General features: G+C 41.2%; 1 protein-coding gene across 2 annotated transcripts in view; it reads right to left on the bottom strand.

Annotated features, from left to right (window-relative positions):
- The window catches only part of NEK10 (NIMA related kinase 10), a 162462-nt gene extending 153860 nt beyond the window's left edge, over positions 1–8602 (bottom strand). For both annotated transcript variants that reach the window (XM_072940891.1, XM_006200747.4), the window contains exons 1-3: positions 8500–8602; positions 5474–5594; positions 5153–5213 (exon numbers count right to left, since the gene is read on the bottom strand). In XM_072940891.1, coding sequence (XP_072796992.1) covers positions 5153–5213; positions 5474–5544 — 132 coding nt within the window. In that variant the 5' untranslated portion in view covers positions 5545–5594; positions 8500–8602. The remainder of the gene's footprint in view (positions 1–5152; positions 5214–5473; positions 5595–8499) is intronic.
- Between the last annotated feature and the right edge of the window lie 13120 nt (positions 8603–21722).

The following is a 21722-nucleotide window of genomic DNA, read 5'->3' on the forward strand; positions in this document are numbered from 1 at the left end:
GAAATTGAATTAGTAATTTAAAAAACTCCCAGCTAACGAAAATCCAGGACCAAATGGGTTCACAGGGGAATTCTACCAAACATATAGGGAAAAGCTAATGTCTATTCTCCTCAGTCTCCTCCCAAAGACTGAAGAGAAAGGACACTCCCAAATTCATTCTATAAGACCACCATTATGCTGATACCAAAATCAGACAAAGACGCTACAAAAAAAAAAAAAGAAAATTATAGGCCAATATCTCTGGTGAATATAGATTCAAAAATTCTCAACAAAATAGTAGTAAACCAAATTCAATATATTATAATGGCCATACATTATGATCAAGTTGGATTTATTTCAGGGTCACAAGGATGGTACAATATCCACAAGTCAACCAATGTGATACACCTCATTAACAAAAGGAAGGATAAAAATCACATGATTATCTCCATAGACTCAAAAAAGCACTTGACAAAATTCAACATCTATTCACGATAAAAACCCTCATCAAAGTTGGTAGGGAACATATCTCAACATGATAAAGGTTATATATGACAAATCCACACCTAACATCATACTCCAGTGGTGAAAAGCTGAAAGCTCTAAAATCAGGAACAAGACAAGGATGCCCACTCTCTTCACTTCTGTTTGACATAGTATTAGAATTCCTAGCCACAGCAATCAGACAAGAAAAAGCAATAAAAGGCATCCAAATTCAAAGGGAAGAAGAAAAACTATCACTTTCTGCAGATGACAAGATAGTATATTAATAAAATCCTAAAGTTGCCACCAGAAAATTATTAGAACTAATATATGAATTCAATAAAGTTGCAAGATACAAGACTAATACACAAAAATCTGTTGCTTTTCTATACAAGAAGAAGGAACTATCAGAAAGAGAAAGCAAAAAAAAAAAAATCCCAATTACAACAGCATCAAAAAGAATAAATACCTAATAATAAACAACTGAGGTGAAAACCTATACTCTGAAAACTATAAGGCATTGAGGAAGGAAACTGAAGATGACACAAACAAATGAAAACATATCCTGTGTTCGTGACTGGAAGAATTAGTATTAAAATGTCCATAATACTCAATCTACAGATTTAATGGAAGGCCTATCAAAATTTCCATGATATCTTCCATAGAATCAGAAAAATAATCCTAAAATTTGTATGGAACCACAAAAGATTCCAAAGAGCCAAAGCAATCTTGAAGAAAAAGAACCAAGTTGGAGGCATCATGTTTCCTGATTTGAGACTATACTACAAAGCTACAAGTATTCAAAACAGCATGGTACTAGCACCAAAAAAGACACACAGATCAATGGGCTAGAACAGAGAGCCCTCCAAAAAACCTACATACTTATGGGCATTAATCTATGACAAAGGAGGTGAGAATATACAATGGGGAAAAGACAGTCTCTCCAATAAGTGGTGCTGAGAAAACTAAACAGGTACATGTAAAATAATGAAATTAGAAGATTTTCTCACACCATATACAAAAATAAACTCAAAATGAGTCGAAGACCTAAATATAAGACCAGAAACCATAAAACTCCTAGAAGAAAACATTCTGACATAAATTGCAGCAATATTTTCTTGGATCTGTCTCCCAAAGCATAGGAAACAAAAGAAAAAATAAACAAACGGGGCCTAACTAAACTTAAAAGCATTTGCACAGCAAAGGAAACCATCAACATAACAAAAAGACAACCTACTGAGTGGGAGAATATATTCTCAAATGATTTGACCAATAAGGGATTAATATCCAAAATATATAATCAGCTCATAAACTCAGTATCAAAAAAAACAACCTGATTAAAAAATGGGCAGACAATCTGAATAGACATTTTTCTAAAGAAGACATACAGATCTCCAACAGGCACATGAAAAGATGCTCAACCTCACTAATAATCAGGGAAATGCAAACCAAAACTACAATGAGATGTATCACCTCCTATCTGTCAGAACGGTCATCATCAAAAAGACAACAAATAACAAACGTTGGCAAGGATGTGGAGAAAAGGGAATGATGTTGGTGCAAATTTTAACTGGTGTAGCCTATGTGGAAAATAGCATGGAGGTTCTCCAAAAAACTAAAAACAGAACCACCATAGGATCTAGAAATTCCACCTGAGTCTATATCCAAAGAAAACAAAACACTAATATGAAAAGTTACATGAACTCCAATGTTCATAGCAGTATTATTTACAATAGCCAAGATATGGAAGTAACCTAGGGGTCCATTAACAGATTAATGTTTATATATATATATATATATATACACACACACACACATATATATATATACACACATACACACAATAAAATTTACTTAGACATAAAAGAGAATAAAACTTTACTACTTGCAACAACACAGATGAACCTAGAGAATATTATGCTTAGTGAAATAAGTCAGACAGAGAAAGACAAATCCTGTATCTTATTCACTGTACATGTGGAATCTAAAAAATAGACAAACAAATGAATATAACAAAACAGAAACAGACTCACAGATACAGAGAACAAACTGATGGTTACCAGTGGGGAGAAGGAAGAGGGTAGGGATGATTTACAGGTAGGGAATTAAGGGTACAAACTACTACGCATGAATTAAATAAGCTACAAGGATATATTGTACAGCACCGAAAATACAGCCAATATTTTAAAATAACTGTAAATGGAGTATAATCTTAAAAAAGATTGAATCACTATATTGTACAATTGAAACTAACAGAATACTGTAGCATAAAATAACTATAGTTCAATAAAAAAATTTTTTTTAATACTGTATTTCTCTGGTAAGTTCAGTGGATATAACAAAAGCCAGCAAGGCTGTATTACCACATGAGCTCATCAACAAATTTACTTTAAGTAGATTCTAGAGCCAGGCTTCCAGGGTTCAAATCCCACCCCTGCCATTTACTAACAGACCACACTAAGTAATTGTCTGTTGTTTTGATTATTATTAGCAGTTCTGTGTTATTCCGCAAACTTCCATGGATGGCCTCTCTTGACTCTCCAAAGTCTTACAGAAGCTAAGCCAACAAGAAACGATTATAGAGATAAATTCAAGCAGCGGTACCACTCTACCTCTATTTTAAAAAAAATAACAATGCTATTATATAAATAGCCCAAACTCACTCTTCTCCTATTTCTAGTGAGATATAATTTGCAGCAAGTATCAGGAGTGGTGCTGTAGCAATTGGGATCTCCTCACAGATCCCAGGAACCACCAAATAAAGGAGTTACCCCTTCTCCCCTCATCAGGAGGAATGGGTGGGTTTGGGACTTCAGCGTTCTGGTAGTCGCAGGTCAGAAAATAATCTGGGTTGTAGTAAGTTTTGTTTCAAGGTTTCTGAGATTCCTTTATACAGTTCAAGATTCTAAAACTGGGATTGAATATCAGACCTTAGTCTCAGGTATAGTGAAATATCCTCTAGCAAAACTATATAGTTTCAGCATATTTATAGTAAACTCCTCACACTGAGTGTCACTAACTCAGACCATGCCACACCCAGAGGGCAGCCAGCCAATGCGGAACGCTGTTAGGACCATCTGTCGCCACCAGCCTTAAAAATAAAATCAGAATCCTTAGCAACAATCGTCACTGAAATCAGTGATCGGGAAGGAACTGTCACCCACACTAAGGCACGTTAACATATGTCCATATATTGCTTTTTTATTTCCTGACAGTCCTGCAGTCATTCTGTGTTTAATTCCCTTCTTCTCTAGTCTGTTTTCTAAATAGACACTCAGCTTGGTTTTCATAAAGTATAACCCCACCTGAGAGGGTGTTAAAGGGGAGTGACTGAAAAAAGACCAGAATAAGAGTTATGTCAACCATTTCGGATTCTTTGAGGTTTCCTACTTACACTCCCACCAGCGGTATGTGAGACTTTCAGCTGGCACACACACTCACACACATGAACACATACACACACTCTGTGGGTTACTTTTTCACTCTCTTAATGGTTATCTTTTGATAAGCAGAAATTCCTAATCCAAAATCATTCCAATTTTCGCCCCTGCTTGGCTTGCTTTTTGTATTCTGGGGTCTGGTTTAGGAAATCTTTGCCTGTTTCGAAATGACCATGTTTTCGTACATTATCTTCTCAATTCTTTTTATTTGAAACTATTACATTAAGATCCGTAATCCAACTGGAATTAATTTTCTATATATGACATGAGGAAGAGGTCAGCTTGTGGTTTTCCGTATGGTTATTCCATTGACCCAGTGTTACTTGTTGAAGAAGAGTACTTTTCTCACCACTGCAAAATATCATTTTTGCCATAAAGCCGTCCTTGCACACGCATGGGTCTGTTTCCTTGGCTCTCTAATCCATCACATTGGTCTGTTTTGTTAGTTCTTGCACAAATAACATTATTTACTTATTTACTATATTCATTTATTAACTTACTATAGCTTTATAATCACTCTTGACATCTGGTAGTCTAAATTTCTTAATAAAGGGCATTTATGGAAAACCTACAGTTAGCAGAACATTTCTGCAGATAAACTATAAATTACAGGTGCATACCATAATCCCTAGATTAAACACTAAAAGTAGCACAAAGAAGGGCAAAATAGTCTTTTCAACCAATGGTGCTGGAAGAAAATGTATATCCACACGGAAAAATAATGAATCTCAACCCTTATCTCAGTCCGTAAACCAAGTGGTTACACTAAAGTCCATGGGCCAAATACGGCCTCCGCCTGTTATTATAGGGCTCAGAAACTAATAATAGCTTTTACATTTTTAAGTGGTTAAAAATGAGCAGCATGAGAGGTAGGAAGGGAAAAGGAGGGAAATGTGAACATGTTTGGGAGAAATCAAATTCCCCAAAGCTCTGCGGAGTCAAACATCCGGCAAGCAACAGGAGAGTACGCTGCTTCCACACTGAAGAGCTTTGCTAAGTTAGGACACGTGGTGCCGAGCATAGACTAAAGCAGGGCCCAGGCCTGAGAGGAAAAGAATGGAAAGGCTGTGGATGCAGACTTTGGGGAGAATATGAACCAGCTATGAGAGAAACGGCTGGATGAAGAAAGACAAAACATGTGAAAGGACAAAGAAAAACAGGCATGTGGTTCATAAAGATGCTAAATGGGTCCCTCTGAAAACATATGATTTCTCTGTTGGTAAAGCAAGCACATTCTTTGAAAACACTACCTGTTGTTTGCTTGATTGAACGTTCAAAAGGCACCGAAGTCTTTTTAGATCTGAATAGTCCCTAGGAGAGAGAATAACAGAACGTCAACCAACAGAAGACTCCGGGTGAACTAGTCATGTTACACACAGTAGCCCTGCCACTCGGAGTATCCAAGCTAAACATTTCCTTAGAATTCTAAAAATGATCAAACATTTTAGAACCCAAACGTAACCCAGGGTGGTAGCTGTCAAAGGTCTATTCTATTTCTCAAAAAGCCATTAGATCTAGGTTGCTGGCCACTGCCCAAATTAATACCTAGCAAAGACTTAGTATGGAGTTACCTGGTGGTGATTCCTTGTTTCTTATCGGCTGATTTCTCTGTGTTCTTCACTTTTTTGTCTTGATCAGGCATTGTAAACCATCAATGCCCCAGAATTAGCATCACATTCCTTTCAAAGTAAACTAGAAGGAAAAACTTCAGTTGGGTTGTGCACTCCAAAATATTCTCAATTAATGCAGGCAAAATTGACTTATGACACTTACTTAAATATGCATGAACAATTATCTCTAAAACAATATAATATGAAGAACATTTACTATTCACCATTCAAAGGCCTTTGGATACACTTGGGGCATAGTTTATAATTACAGTAGTGCATGAGCCTGTATTTTCTGAGTCATTCTTGGTTTCAAATATTCTAACCCATTGTCCCAACAAGTATTGGTCTGCTCATCAGGAAAAGTGCCTCTATTTGGGGTTTCCAAAATATATGCCTATGAGCAAATACTTGAAGCTCAACGGATGCTTTTATGCCATCTCGCTTGTCTTTCTTGACAAGTTTCCGTAACAGAACGCTGCTAGCTCAGCGAGTTCCTCTCTCATCAGGCCTCCTGCCCCTAAAAATCCCAGAGAAAGCTCCACCCACTTGCAAATAAGCATTACAGTGTCAAGGGCAATCCACAAAATGTCCTTGGGTTTCCAGAATTCCTAACGCTTTCGAGCTGCCACCTGAATCCCCATGTGGGTCATCTCTGGTCATAATCTCTTCTGCAGGAATTGGGTCAGTCCCGCACAGCCCCTGAACTCACTCAACCACCTGTTAAAAACAAGACAACAGGCTCAAAATGGAGTTGCTTATGCTAATCCCTGGGTCATCAAACTTAATTTCATCACAGTTTCAGCTCTGCCAGAAATGGAAACTTAAACTAGCCAATCAGGAATCGCCTGATCAGCATTAGTTAGGTAAGCTGCCCGATAAAGCCGTGCCCTCCTCTTTAGGAAAAGTAACCTAGCAACAAACAATCTGCTTTTTCACTAGTGTCACTGCCTCCCTCCTGCTCCCTTCTGCCTGTAAGCCTTTCATCTTGTCCAGTTCCTCGGGACTTCTTTTTATCTACTGGATTGAGCGTTGCCCAGTTCATGAGTTGCTGATAACATCTTTAAAAATGTACTAAGTTGAATTTTGTTTTTTAACAATCCAGTGAGACTGGCCAGTTTGAGAGTAAAATCCAATAGGCATTACACTCTTCTGAATCAAGCTTTGTAGTGATCATGGTCACCCTTTCCAGGATAAATCTGAATATTATTTCCCAATCCTACTCAAAAGATAAGTATGAGTTCACCAATGAAGAACAATTTATTCGTTTACCCTTTTCCCCTAATCAATTTCAGATTCAATTGTTTTGGTTTCCAGAATAAAAACAGGAAGAAAGGTGAAGATACCCATGAGTTCAATTACACAGCAGACACAAAATGAAATATACTATTGGTTTAATTCTTCACTGGATGTAACATTTTCCAACTGTGCTTCAAGGCCACTGCTTGACTTCAGAGTATTTTTCAGGCATGAAAAAGCATGCACTGTTGTCTTTTAATTGTATGCCTCAATGTATTATGAAATTGATGGTCAAAATCCAAGTGTTTCAGAGGTATTTAGAGGCAAAAGGAATGTGCCAATGGGTGTTTTACTGCAACAGAATCTAGTAAAATTTAATTTTGTGAAATGAATGAAGACTTTAAGTATTTTTAAATGATTTTCCCAATATAGTTGTCATATTTGTGAGAAATAGTTGAGCTGGAATTAAGAGCTGGGGACCAAGGCTCTCATCCAAGATGCACAGCAAGAAAAGCACAATATATCAATATTTGAGGATTGTGCCCAGGACCTAACACAATTCTTTTAACAAATACTTACTTGAATGCGTACCACGTCCAATCTCAGACCAAAAACTAACAAAGGTAAGAGAGGCTATCCTAGGTATGATTCTACTACAAGCAAAGAAAAACCCACTTAGGAACTGTAAACCATGTTTTGTGAGCTATTCAGATAGAGATTTGATTTAGCATCTGTTTAAAAGAGAGAAAAAAGGAAGGAACGGAGGGAGGGAGGGAGGAAAATGAATGATCTGCACATAATTTTTCAAAAGCAAAAGACCCAAGCACTCTTTATATATTGATATTAAAATACCCCCAAAGTTATACAATACAAGGAAATCCATTCAAAATAAATACAATTTAAATCTACTTTTCCCTCAAGGCCAGAGGGGAAATTTCACATAGGCACACTGGCCTGTTGGCTTCAAATTCTGCTCAAACCACAGCCAGAGCCTGTTTTAAAAACAAGTGAAAGCCATGTGATTAACACGTGAAAATGTGTGTAAATGAAGTTTCTGATCGCATCCACCACAATCAAACCCTGCTAAATGCCTGTCTTCTTCCCTTGTTTAATCTCTGCAATTTTACAGACCCGGTGTGTGAACAGGAAATAATCATCTGATAGTTTTATCAGTTTAAGATTAGCTTCTACTCTGTGAGCTGGAAGAGTGAAAACAGATGACTCTCTGGAATTGTTTCACTTAATTAAACAGTAAACAAATTCACCAGCATCAGACGAAAAAAGGCAATTGCCTTCAGGATAAAAACAATAAATCCTTTCCACTCGATGGCTTTTAAAACGTAAACTGTTCTGGAAAATAAAAAAACCCTTCCAGAAGTTGGGAATGCTATAAAATATTTAATTTAATCCCAACTTTAATTAACAAAAATGATTACACACCACCAACGGTTATAATTCAAAATGGGGGGGGGGGGGAGGAAGGGCGGTTCACGTCTTTCCCTAGAAGCAAACCACTGTCTCAGGACGTGCTCCCCGGAGGTCAGGCAAGGGCACGGGCCAAGCAGGGAGGCGCCGGCCCCGAGCAAACGCTCCGGGTGAGGGGCGTTGGTGAGGGGCACGGGGCCCTGAGGGAGGTTGTCGGCCCCCTGGCACTGCTGACGGGGCCAACTGACCCAGCAGCCTGAGAGGAAGCCTCCCAAAGAGACCCAGGAACTCGCGGTTAGGAGAAAAAAGAACCCTGAAGCCAATACCTGGGGCACACAAGCAGTCCTTAGGGATGGGGGGCGCTGCGGAGCCCCGCGGCGCGGGAGGAACCGTCGGTGAGGACGCCAGGGGTCCTCGCGCAGATGGACGCACGCGGTGGGCGGGGCCGCGCGTGGCGGGCGGGGCCGCGTGCTGGTGGGCGGGGCCGCGCGTGGTGGGCGGGGCCTCTGAGTCCAGCTCCCACCTCCTTGGTGATTTGGACCACTAGGCTTCGAGCTCTTTCCACCCTTTACCTCGCGCTCAGGCTCCAAACTTGCGGTTCTGCTGCCCCAAAGCCTGGGCCCTCGCCGCCTGCGTCCCCGTCTCACACTCTCATTGTCTCAGCTCAGGTGTCCCCTCCTTGGTGAGGTGTCCCCTCCTCTGCAACCCATTCGCCCCCACACGCTCACACTTAACCACAACACCCTGCTTCGTCATCAGAAGGATTCCTATCGGTTTATCAGTTTCCTTGCGCTCCACCAGAAGCCCCGTTTGGGCAGTCTGCTTTATCCACAGACACAGCCCCTGCACGCGCACGAGGGCGTGCGCGCACACACACATACACAGAGACAACAGCAAACTGCACAGAGTAAGCGCAGTATGTGAACCAAAACAATATCGGCGTCACAATCTGTAAGCAGTGGCTCGGGTATTTTTACCAACGTTTGTGAATTATTTGCTTTTTGACAAGTATTTAATTTTAGGATTAGAGCCTCCTTTGACCCCCCTGCAAGCCAAGTGCTCCTGCTCAGTGCCCAGTGCAGCCTGTACGACACACACTGCAAACCTGTACACGAAATATTGCAATACGATCCCTGCCTTATGGGATGGGGCCTCCTTATTCACCAGACACATGGTAAGCAAACAATAAATATTTGTTGAATAAAAAACTTAATGAATGGATGAATGGATAAAAGAATTATTTTTTTTAAAAAGTCATTATTCTTTTGGTTCAAAAAATCTTTTATAAAGCTTCCTTGTAAAGCAAGCCAATTGATGAGTATGTGTAATGTTATAATAATACGGAACACACTCAGGAATGATCTTACTATATAAGACAAAATGATCTGTCCTATATAAGACAATATCCATGAACAGTGCTTTTCAAATTATCTATAAAGTTGTTCTTTTTCTGACTCCAGTCTATTGTGGACCCACACTTTTTGTTCTATATCCTGTTCAGCAAAATAGGTCCATCACTGATCATGTGCTTGGACAGTGCGGCAATGGGAAACTGCTGTAAACATTTCTAAATGCTTACCCTCAGTTTTGTACTTATCGCCTCATAATCAGTAACATCCTAGTCCGAAGTCCACCTGAATAGCACTGGCCTAGACAAGTGATGTCTTTCTTTTCAGATGACAATATCGTTTTCATAGCAACCCCAGAAGTTTCTCTAAGAACCACTGCCCCAAGTACAGGTCCTGAAAGGACTACACCAGTTGTCAATTCCAGGACAACCAAGGGAGGGTGAGAATGAGTCTGGGAGGGGAAGACCTCTGCCAAGTAGCTTTGGCTGAACATCAGCTCTCCACTTCCACTCAAGCAGTCCTGCTTTTCTGGGGTTCTCTGTACAGATTTATTTGAGAAAAGGGTTCCCCTGCTAAAAAGGAAAATAGAAAACTACTCATTTCTAGCTTAAAAAAATTTGTTGTTGTTGTTTTACGGGGGACTTTATTGGGGGAGGGGTAATTAAGTTTATTTACTTATTCTTGAAGGAGGTAGTGGGGATTGAACCCAGGACCTCCTGCATGCTAAGCATGTGCTCTACCACTTGAGCTATACCCTCCCCATGGAAAAACCACTCATTTTCTAATATTATTTTACAGATGAGAGGCCAAAGAGATTACAATACTTGCTACACAAACATTTGTACTCATATTGATTTTCCTTTGATTCTAAATGAGAAAGGTGAAATTTAGTATTTTTCTTAAAAAAAAGGGAGTGGGAACAGAAGTGAAGGATTATATATAAAATACAAATGCACATTTTAAGAACAGAAATTTTTAGTATCTTTCCTCTGTACATGTCAGACACAGAACCCAAATTCTATCTCAGATCAGAGAGCCAAGGTCTTTCTATACCTCATAGGACAGCCACATGGTTTGATGTTTACAGCCCTAGTCAAGTACAGACATAATCACCGTTGTGACTCATTGCTGAATTTTTAAATCCATTTTGTAAAAGAAATTCTTGAAAGTAATTCCTATCTCCTGTTGTCATCTGAAATTTGGGTTAAAACTAAAAGAAAGTCCCCAGAGACACACACCTGGCTTGCTCACAATCTCTTGGAAATTGCAGGGTAAACACACAGGACAGAAAGATATCCACACTGCGGCAAAATTAACTGACTGCAATGAATCTAAATGGTGCAATGTAAACCCACTAACTAAATACCATGGCGATAATTTGTGATGGTTTTCAGATTCTCTGCCCAGAAATTCTTTTCTTAGTCTGTAGTTGCCTTAGCTGCTCAATAGATCATTAAATGGCTTCATCTTTACTAAAGATCAAACAGAAAATCATTTGATTCATCTCGGAAAATAGCTTCAAATCCCACAACTACCTGGTTTTCCTTCTAATCACTTAGGCTGCATCTTTGTAAATATTCCATTTTATTTATGACATAACTAATGGTTGAAAAAAATCCTACTCAGAATGATTTGGCGTGAGTAGGGTTAATCACCACTTTGCTACATCAGGTTTATTATTTCTGAAAAGGCCCTAAAATAAACTGTTATGAACCCTACCACAAAAGAAAATTAGAACTTCTTGGACCAACCAGACAAAGTCCTTATTTCTTTGTCTGAATTATGGTTAGCCTCCACGTTAGATGTGAAGATGGGAGTTCTGTCTGGGCTCAGGTAGGTATTAAAAAAAAAAACAAAACAAAAAAACCCTGAGAACTCTAAGCCCCACAAATAGCTGCAAATGAAAAATGAAGAATCATTTCTCCAATTCCTTTGCTGTAGATATATTTTCTTAAAATCTCTTTAAATTTTTGAGGGAAAAACGTGGTTGAAATAAGATATAATTCACATAGAACAGCGAAAAATAAGAAACATGTGTTAAAATGTATTGGTTAGATGCGATTTTCTCAGTCAGTCTTAATGGTTGTACCACCATGATGCCAGCTGCTAACATGAGGGGAAGCTGAGTGCAGGGCGTATGGGAACTCGCTGTACTATTTTTGCAGGTTTTATGCAACTCTCAAGTTATTTCAAAATAAACACTTAAAAGTGCACTGGCCACTTGAGCAGTTTATTTAAGTAAAGCGCTTTGAGAACAGAGAGTTTCCTTTTACAAAGAATACTTGCACTTAATCTCACAGATATGGGTGCCTGGTCTTCTCAAATTGCTTGTGTTTTAGAAAACTAAAAACCCTGCACAGAAAGTGTCAAGTTAAATTGGACAAATCACTTTAAAATAAAAGATACACACACACACACACACATTCAAAAAGTAAGTGATCAAAAAGTCAAGGAACTCCTGTAAGAAACATGACTTGTCCAGACATTGACACATTGTAACTGACTATACTTCAATTAAAAAAAGAAAAGAAAAAAGAAAGGAGGTGTTGATGACACCAAACTTTTTAGGTGAATGTTGGTTAAGAGAGTTTAACCGAGTGACGTGGTAAGCATAACCGAAGGTGGGTATTCTCATGCCTTCTAATGAATTATTGTCATTTCATCGTCTGTAGTCAAATCTAAAATGCATGAATGCTTAACACTGCTCTCCTGAAGTTTTCTCCGTTTGCAAAAACAGATGAACCTCAATTTTTTTTACCTCTTGCTCGTAAGAGAAATAAATAAATATTAAAAACCAATTCCATATCATTCCCCAGGAGAAAAAAAAAAAAAGAAACATGGCTTGTTTATACCTATTACAGCTCAAAAGGGGAGTCTGGGTCTCTAAACTGTAGGCTTGATTTTAGATTTCTTATATTACATTGTTATTGTTCTTCAGTGGGAAATATGTGTGGAGCCAGCAGAACAGACAGTTATTTCAAGACAGAACCTCCAGGGGAGGGAGAGGATATAGCTTAGTGGTAGAGCGCAATGAGTGAAGTCCTGGGTTCAATCCCCAGTCCCTCCATTAAAATAAATAAATAAACCTAATCACCATCCTTCCCTAAACAAAATTAATAAAAATTAAAAAAAAACAAGGTCCTCAGTACCTCCATTTAAAAAATGAATAAACCTAATTACCTCCCCCACAAAAAATTAAAATAAAGAACGAACCTCTAGTAACAGGGGTCTAACACCTGACCAGAACCAGGAACACCTAGAAATGAAGGACAGGTGCAGAGTAGGTGCCATCAGTGAAACCTGAGAAGGTAAACCCCTCAGGGAGGTTCAAAAGCGCATTAAAGGGGGGAAGGTATAGCTCAGTGGTAGAGTGCATGCTTAGCATGCATGAGGTCCCCCGTTCAATCCCCAGTCCCTCCATTAAGATGCTCCCTGGTGGTCTAGTGGTTAGGATTCAGCTCTCTCAGCACCTCCATTAAAATAAATAAACAAATAAACGTAATTTCGCCACCCTCCCAAATAAAGCAATACAAAAGCACATTTAAAATGAAGCAAAACAAGCCACCTGCACAGGACAAACAAAACAGATCTACAGGTTCCCAGCTGAAGACCATGACTGAGGGCCCTCCATTTAACACAAGGAAACTGAGACTCAGAGGGATAAAGTGGTTCCAAGGTCACACAGCACTTTTACGAGGAGAAAAGTGCCTGTTCCCCTCCAGAGTCTACATCTTAACAGCCAGAGGGGATGGGAAAGAGAACTTGTTGACATTGGCTCTTAGCCGAAGGCAAAGGGTCACATTTATTGTAAAGAGTGATGCTTGCATAACTTCATTTCCCAGACCTTGGCTCGCTTACAGACACACATCCATTGGTCCGTGTTCACTCGTGTGAAACAGGTAGGTGGTGTATCTTAACATCATGATATGGTGCAAAACAAAGACGCCGTTGCCACAGAACCAGCCCTGGCAGCAGTGTCCTCAGTTACCAGCCAAGGATTCTCATAGCCTGGCTTCCAAGTCAGCAGCCCTGAAACCTTCCTTCTGCAAACAGTTTATACTGTAAACCACCTGCTGTTTTATATTTCAACAAGCACTTGGCAGTAAAAAGAATCACAAAGGATAATAGTAGTCTATCTCCCACTCATGCCCCCCAAATATTTATGGAGCACCTGCTCCAAGTTGAGACACTCCGTTAAGAGTTTGCCTTCATCTTCTGGTGAATGCTAACCCAAGCTGGACTCCGAAGTCAACCAGGATATGCGACAAAAGACACCATTATGATTTTCTTACTCTCCAGCTTTATCCGCATTTTAACTCCTCTCTCTGTGATGAAGGGAAACGCCTGCAGACATGCCGGTAGTTCCAAAGGATGCTCTGAATGGCTACTGCATTGTGCATAACGAAATATATTTGTGAGTAACTAAAGCAGCACACAAAATTTCTCTTCACTCATTGACTCCCCCAAACATAGTAAGATTACATTCAATTCTCTGCTTTCACGTGAGAGAAAGGTGACCATGACATATGTTCGTTCCTTCAAGAAATAATTTTTGATCTGCTCGTATATGCCAGGCACTGAGGATACGGCACGGAATAAGATGTAAAAAAAAACAAATGTCTTCCCCCCAAAGATAGCCGTAATGGTAATAAGTCTTGATTAATAAGTGAGCGCGGATTCAGCCCAACCCCCTAGACCTTCAAAGAGTGAAGCGAACACTGGGTAAACACAGGTTCCTAACAACTGGCGGCACTGCAAGAAGCTAGAATTACTTTCTGAGCCATAAAATAAAATTGTTTCCTCTAATAACATTGCATTTTATGGGCATGGTTTTTTTTTTAATTGAAGTACTGTCAATTACAATGTATCAATTTCTGGTGTACAGCACACTGTTCCAGTCATGCATATACGTACATATATTTTTTTTCATATTTTTTCCATTAGGGTTATTTTTATGTGCATGTTTAATTTACTGACTATGCACAAGATCTTACTGGGCGCTGCAAAAAAAAAATCTATCCACATAAACCTAATTACCTCCCCCCACCAAGAATAAAAACAAAAAACTATTCACAACTCAGCATGTATGGGAGATCATAAATATGTAGGTTAAATAACATGAAATTGCTGATATTGGGCCTTTAAAAATTTTTTTCTTATGGTTCAGCCTAATACAAGAGATTCAATAAGAATACTAGAAATAAGAACACAAAAAGAGAGAAAATTAGGTTCCAAAGGAGATGGTATATTGAATGAATTTAAGGAATGACTGTGGGCTGAGGCAAGAGCTACGGAAAGGCTCATGAAATGGGATGCGATGGCGTCTGGAAAGAGGTGGGCAACGGCGGTCTCCGAGGCTACAGGAATGAAAGAATCTCAGTATCTGAAACCAAGAACAGCGCTTTGGCATGAACCTCGAAGATGCCACTTCTCCTCCTCACCCCCTTACTCTTTTGGTCACGATTTCTCTCCTCCATACAGTCCCTGTCTGCCCACTTCTCTCCGTCCTCACTGCAGATCCCTCACTGACACCATCGCTACCTGCACCACAGTATCCTCTTCCCAAATGGACTCCCACCCTCTCGGGAGAAATTTCTCTCTCTTCCCAACAAGTCTGTTCTCCATGCAGCAACAAAAGGACCCTTTTTGTGGTACAAATCTGACCAGTTGAGCCCTCATTTCTCTCAGCATCCATCGTGTCTCAAATCATGTATCCATTCTTTAAGGAGATTTTCACTGACCTCCTTGAAGAGGTCACAGCCCCACCAGCCACTGCCTCGCGGCTCTTAATGAAGGGGCAGATGCAGGCAACAGTTCAACGAATACACACACCTTCCTCATTTAGTTTACTGTAAACTAGTCCTGGTTGGGGAAGATGGCCAGTTTCCTCATCCCGGGCATTCAGCACTGCATTGCTGGTTTATAACAGAAGTGTTCAATAAATGATTCCTGAGTGAGGGGCGAGGGTATAGCTCAGTGGTAGAGCGCATGCTTAGCATGAATGAGGCCCCAGGTTCAATTCCCCAGGACCTCCACTAAATAAATAAATAAATGAACCTAATTACCCCTCCAAAACAAACTTAAAAAAAAAAGATTGCTGAGTGAATGAACAAGTGAAATGTGATAGGGGTGAGGACCTTGTTATATAGCTCAGGGGTAGAGTGTGTGCCTGGCATGCACAAGGTCCTGGGTTCAATCCCCAGTCCCTTCATTAAAATAAGTAAATAAATAAAAGTCTAATTACCTTCCCACAAAATAAAATTAAGTAATTAATCTTTACAAAGTGATTGGGGGAGTTCCAGGTATAAGCGGAGTGTCATCGTTAACACGGAAAAAATCATCAGCAGAGGGTAAGTTTGCCCCGGCTGACAACCAGTATCCAGTTAGCCCAGAATGTTGGCTTGACAAAAATCTCTTTATGAACACAAGGAAGCCACAAAGGAAGATATCCGTGCTACATATAGGCGACCTCGAGAATAGGACAATATAATTTCCTAAAGATGAGCAAGTGTAGCAGACACATGCTATGAACGCTGGGGTCTCCACTGATGAGAGCCAACAGGTTTGGGAATGTGATTTCCTCCTGTTACACCACGGGGATGCAGCCTGAAGGAGGGCCACCGGTGGAGGAGACCTGGTTTCCACTCGCCCGCTGAGTGACCTCAGACAGTCCCCGGGCCCCTCTGATGTTTAGTTTCCTCATTTACCAACAAATAGAAATGATTATATCCCCATTATAAGATGGTGTTGGAACTAAATGAAATAAGGTGAAAACTCTTTTAAAATGGTCCCTAGCTATTTAAGTTGTGATCAGGACAGCAGTTGTGAATATGATCCTTGGTAATATTACTATTACTTCAGCTTTTAGAGCTTGTCATGCTGACTTTAAATCATTTTCCTATATTCACTGGCTTGAGTCATTGATGACAAATACTAGACATAAAATGAAAAAGAAGGTCGTATTTTTAGTGTCACGTGCTTCATTTCAATTTGTTACACCTGACATTATTTAGGATTTCATGTATTTGTTTAATCCTCAAAACAATCCTGTGACGGGGTGATGTTGTATCTCCAACTTACAGATGAAGAAACTGAGGCATTGAGTTTCAGTAACTTGGCCAAGATGTCATATCCAGTAATAATAACAACAATAATAAAAGCAAACGTTTTCCATAGATTTCCATACACTCTAATTGCTTTCCATACATTAACCAATGTAACTACCAGTAAAGGCAGCTACCTTTACGGTCCCCGTTTTACAGATGGGGGAACTGAGGCCCCGAATGCGTAAGTAACTAGCCCAAGTCATAGAGCTTTAAACCCCTGGTGGGCAGAACAGGAATTTAAAGCCAGGTATAGCTCAGGGGTAGCCATGCTTAGTTAGCATGCACGAGGTCCTGGGTTCAATCTCCAGCACCTCCAGTAAAATACGTACATAAACAAACAAACAAACAAACCTAATTACCTCCCCCGCCAAAAGCAAAAACAAACAAAAAAATGTTAAATAAATAAATAAAAATAAAGCCAAGCGGAGCCTCCCGTGTTAGTCTTACTTATTGGTAGCATTTATCCAGCTCTCTACTTGCCTAAGTGAATTTTCTAGATAAATGTTCACCACTTTAATAGTCAAATATTACTTCCCACCATTTCCCCCAATTAATTAACAATTCCTTGTCGTTGATGCAAAATACACTAAATCCTTCTGTAACTTTTCCCCAATGGCCCAGGATCAATGTTATGGCTGCTGGACTTTATCCATCTGCCTTTTGTTTTTATTTCACTTTTTAGAGGCAGATTTTTAGTCTCTATTACTCTATTACTAGAGTAATAGGTGCCATTTGATGGTCATTTTGTTTCTCTTTTTGTTTCATTGAAGTATAGTCAGTTATGACACGTCAATTTCTGGTGTACAGCATCACGTCCCAGCCAAGACTGTTGATTGTCATTTCGTTGAGTGGACTCTGCTGAGGGCTGTGAAGCTAGACCTCATGTCAACTTTATTCCTAAGACAAGACTGAATAAGCTCTGACTTGAGCCAACTCTGTGGACTTGGGTGCATGACCTTTATTACAACTGTTCCAGAGTTTTCAGCTGAGATGAAGGGAAACCGGACCTCTAGGTATGTATGAGCAATCATTTTACCAAATGAGAAGCCAGAAATTGACACACTGTAACTGAGTATACTTCAATTAAAAAAAAAGCCACAGATAAAGAAAGGGCCAAAGAGCTAAAAGGCTGAAGCTGGGATTCAAACCCACGTATGTCCTATTCAAAGCCTATCCCTTGCAAACTAGGCTGTACTCTCTCTGTTTCCTGTGTTAAACTTATGCCATTTAACAACAGCTACCATTATAATGATATAGTATGAAATTCAGACTGCATTGAAATAGTTTCCAGTACCAAGGATCTTGAAATCAAAACAAAATCTGTCAATTCAACATTCATCTTGCAAAAGGAAAATCTTCACATGACAAACAGTAACCTCTCCTTTTAGAGATTCATTCATTTAACCAGTATTTGTTCGGTGCACTGTGTGGTCTACTGTGATAGATAAAACAAATGGTGAGTGAGACGAACCTGGCCTCTGCCCTCACAGAGAGAGCCTAGAGGAGGAAGCAGAAAAGTAACTGGGCAACACACAGAGAATGACTCGGGAGGCAGAGCACTGGGGAAGGTGCAAAAGTGGAGTCCACTGCCGGCAGCATGAGCAATAGGGGAAACCTCCACAAACAGGAGAGACTGCAGGACGTTCTGGGAACAAACAACATGGAACCACTGATGCAAAGCCTAACTACAGAGTTTGGGTGGGGATGAATGGGAATCTTTGCAGGAAGTGAAATGCCTATATATATATTTTATATAAAGATCAGTCTAACAATAAACAGAAAAATGGATTGGATAGGGCCAAACTGCCATCCAGGAAGCCGGATGGGTGTTGAATTTAACCAAGAAACTGGTGGCAATGACAACAGTGAGAATGGAGGTGGTCATGTGGAAACTGATTTGGCAGCTATTAAGAAGGTAGAGCCGTGATAACTGATGGAAATGCAGAAGAGGCAGGAAGTGCCGAAGATGCTGTCCAGATGTGGTTCCCGTAACTGAGTAGATGGTGATGCCCAAGGTAGGGAATTCAAGGGCGAGGCACTCTATGGGCATGTTTAGGGTGCACATGTGTACAGTTAACTAGCAGCTGGGTTGGAGGGTCTGTCGCTTAGTGGAGCAGCCTAGGCTGGAGGTGGAGGTTTTCCGGTCCACAGCAGACACATGATACCTGAAGAGGGCATGGGCCTGAACAGGCTCACCCACGTGGAGCAGGGAAGCGCAGGGACAGAGCAGCGGCATACGAGGGGAAGGCAGAGAAGCGACGCCCATAAACGGTTCTGTGAATGAGCTTCCAGAGGGCTAGGGGCATACTGGAAACACACTCAGCCTCCATGTAACCAGAGTCCTTCATCGAACTGAAAAGACCATCAAACATGGTCGACAGCGCTCTCCCACCATCCATCCGCCCGCCGCGAACCCACCTGCTACGAGACAGGCTCACAGTGACGCCCCTACCCGCGACAGCCCGCACTCTCAGCCTCGCCTCCCGCCGAGGGAAGCTCAGGCCGGAGCCCCGGGCTGCTCCGCAAACACCTGTGGGCATCTCCCTGGAGACCCAGCCTGAAACCGCGCGCAGACCGAGGAACGTCCGCTCCTGCGCCACTCACCGCGCCCGAGGAGGGCCCCTCCTTCAGGCCAAGCCCGAAGTCGTCCTTCTCATTGTCTCTGCTGCTGTCACACTCCCCGCGGCCCACGCCGGGTCCCGGCAAACTCGAGGCACCGTGCCAGCCGCACCGTTGGCTTCTCGATCAAGTCCTCCTTCCGGCCCGCGACTGGCGCGGCCTAGCCAATGGCGACCCGTCTTCTTCCGCCGGCCGGGCACTCAGCCAATCAGAGGCGGCCGTGCTGCGGCCGGCCGGGCGCCATAGCGACGGGGACGCCAGCCTCAGGTTGCCGTAGCAACCGCAGCACGCGCTGTTCCCGCAGCCCGGCCGCCGCGGGGAGGAGGCGGCGCTTCGGGAGCCCGAGCCGGCGCTGCTGGCTGGTGCACAGGGCTCCTAGGACCGTCGGCGCTTCTAGACTTGGTGCGCCCGCCTCTAGCGTTTGAACTAAAATGGCTGGAGACGCGCAGCTTCGTCTTTGGCTGTTCAACTTCAAAAATTCCTATGGACTAAAAATCACTTCTCTTCCAAAGCAGAGATATAGTTTGAAAAGGTGCAATGCCGCATGCTAAATAGCTTTCATTTAAGCTGCAGTTAAGGTGCAAACATTTTCAGTTGCTCGGGCGCACCGCATGCCTCGGGCGACGGGGATGTGGCAGAGTAAAAGCAAGGGCGACCTGTGTGACCTGTCACTACTGCGTTTTGTGGCTTTGGGCAAGTCTCTCTGCCTTCTATGGAAGTCCGAAGCTTCTTTTTATTGAAGTTTGAATTGTATTAAAGATTTTTTCTTTACAAAAAAAAAGCAAAACAACTTCACATTATAAAGCTTTGAAAAACGAAACATACTGAATGCTTATTTTGTGCCAGGGACTGTTCAAAACCCTTTTCCTTGTTGTTTCCCTTACTCTTCACATCACCTGGTTCTTTTTCACCCTGGAATTGTAAAATGGAGGCTCAACATGGCAGACCTAGTAAGCGATGGAGTCAGGGTAGAATCTGACACAGAGTTTCAATTTAGAGCCTAGGCTTAATCACCACGCCTCTCCCTTGACAATTTCCTTAAGCATAGGGCTTCCTCAACCCCATCTTACTATCCCTTCCGATGCCCACTGGTAGGTCAGTTAGCGCGGTGATTAAATGTCCCAAAACTTGATTTAAGATGAATACACAGAACACGTCCCTAATGTTTCTCTGCTTTGAATAATAATGAAAAGTCGGCCCAATGGGACAACACTTAGGTTTGAGTAATTGAAAACACCTTTTCTAAACTAAAATAGTAAGTTTCCACTTTGGAAATACAGAAAGGTGAACTGAAAGTCAAACTCAGATGAATATAGCAGAACTAATTAAGCTTCAGAGACCATAAAGCCAGCAGGAATAATGTTACCCATAAAACACAAAAAAAGCTGACAGGGGAGGGCAGACTTATGCCGAGGAGAAAAAGTATTCTCTACAGACGTTTTAAATATTAAGCAGTGAGACAAAATTACCCCTCTGAACTTCATCAGAGTATTGAATGTGCTTTCCATCCTTTTCCTTAATAACAAAATAAAACTTACTGTTCCGGCCTTCCCTGCAATAACTGGAAGTGGCACAGATGACTAAGTGGCATGAGACACTGGGCTCTGGAGGAGAGGTGCACCATCACCTCCACCTGCGAGGGCCCCCACACTGCTCTGGAACTCGATAAATATACACGACCAAAGGGGTCATTCTTGCACCCAGGTTATGTGGTGGGGTCCAAATCTGTAAGACCGAACATCCTTCCTCCTGTTGCTGAATACCCCTTTTACTATCCTGAAGTGAATTCACAAGTCATGTAAATTAGATGGTTCAAAGGTTAAACAGTATAATGTCATAACTATAACATAAGGAACAAATGAAAGTAACTCAGGTAGGTATTGGACGAGATAAATACTCAAAGTCGACTTAGCATGAAGACAAAAACAATTCCCCATGTTTCTAACAGACCCCCTACTGGTCTAGGACTGAAACAAAACCCAAAATACGGGATTTTAAACACACACACATTTGGAGTGGAGGCATAAGAATGCTTGTACAGAACAAAGGACGAGGCCGAGCACAATCCAAAGAAAAAGCGCAACTCAAATTGAGCTTTGAAAGGGTAGCAGAGAAATAGAAAGGAAGGTTCTCCAAACAAGAGGAATATTTTCATTACAAGCTTAGAGGCAGGAATGTAAAGGTCACAGAACTGACACTGGAGAGATCAGATATGCCTTAAGGAGCCAGATCAAGCCAAAATGAGTTGAGAAATTCATTATCTCCTTTCTTGGCTCCACCCCCAACTCTGTCTCACACACACATCCCCCCCAAAGTTCTGTAGATGAGAATAGTAAGTTGACAGAAATATTTTTCCCTAAAGTAAATGTAAGCAAAACTTTCAGATGAAATTTCCAAAACCAGTAAGCAGCTTGTCCCACTTCACTCCCAAAGGGTATCAAATTCATTGTGGGGTAGCAGAAGCTAAAGTTATGG

Source organism: Vicugna pacos, chromosome 17, assembly GCF_048564905.1.
Source record: "Vicugna pacos chromosome 17, VicPac4, whole genome shotgun sequence".
Classification (NCBI taxonomy): Eukaryota; Metazoa; Chordata; class Mammalia; order Artiodactyla; family Camelidae; genus Vicugna; species Vicugna pacos.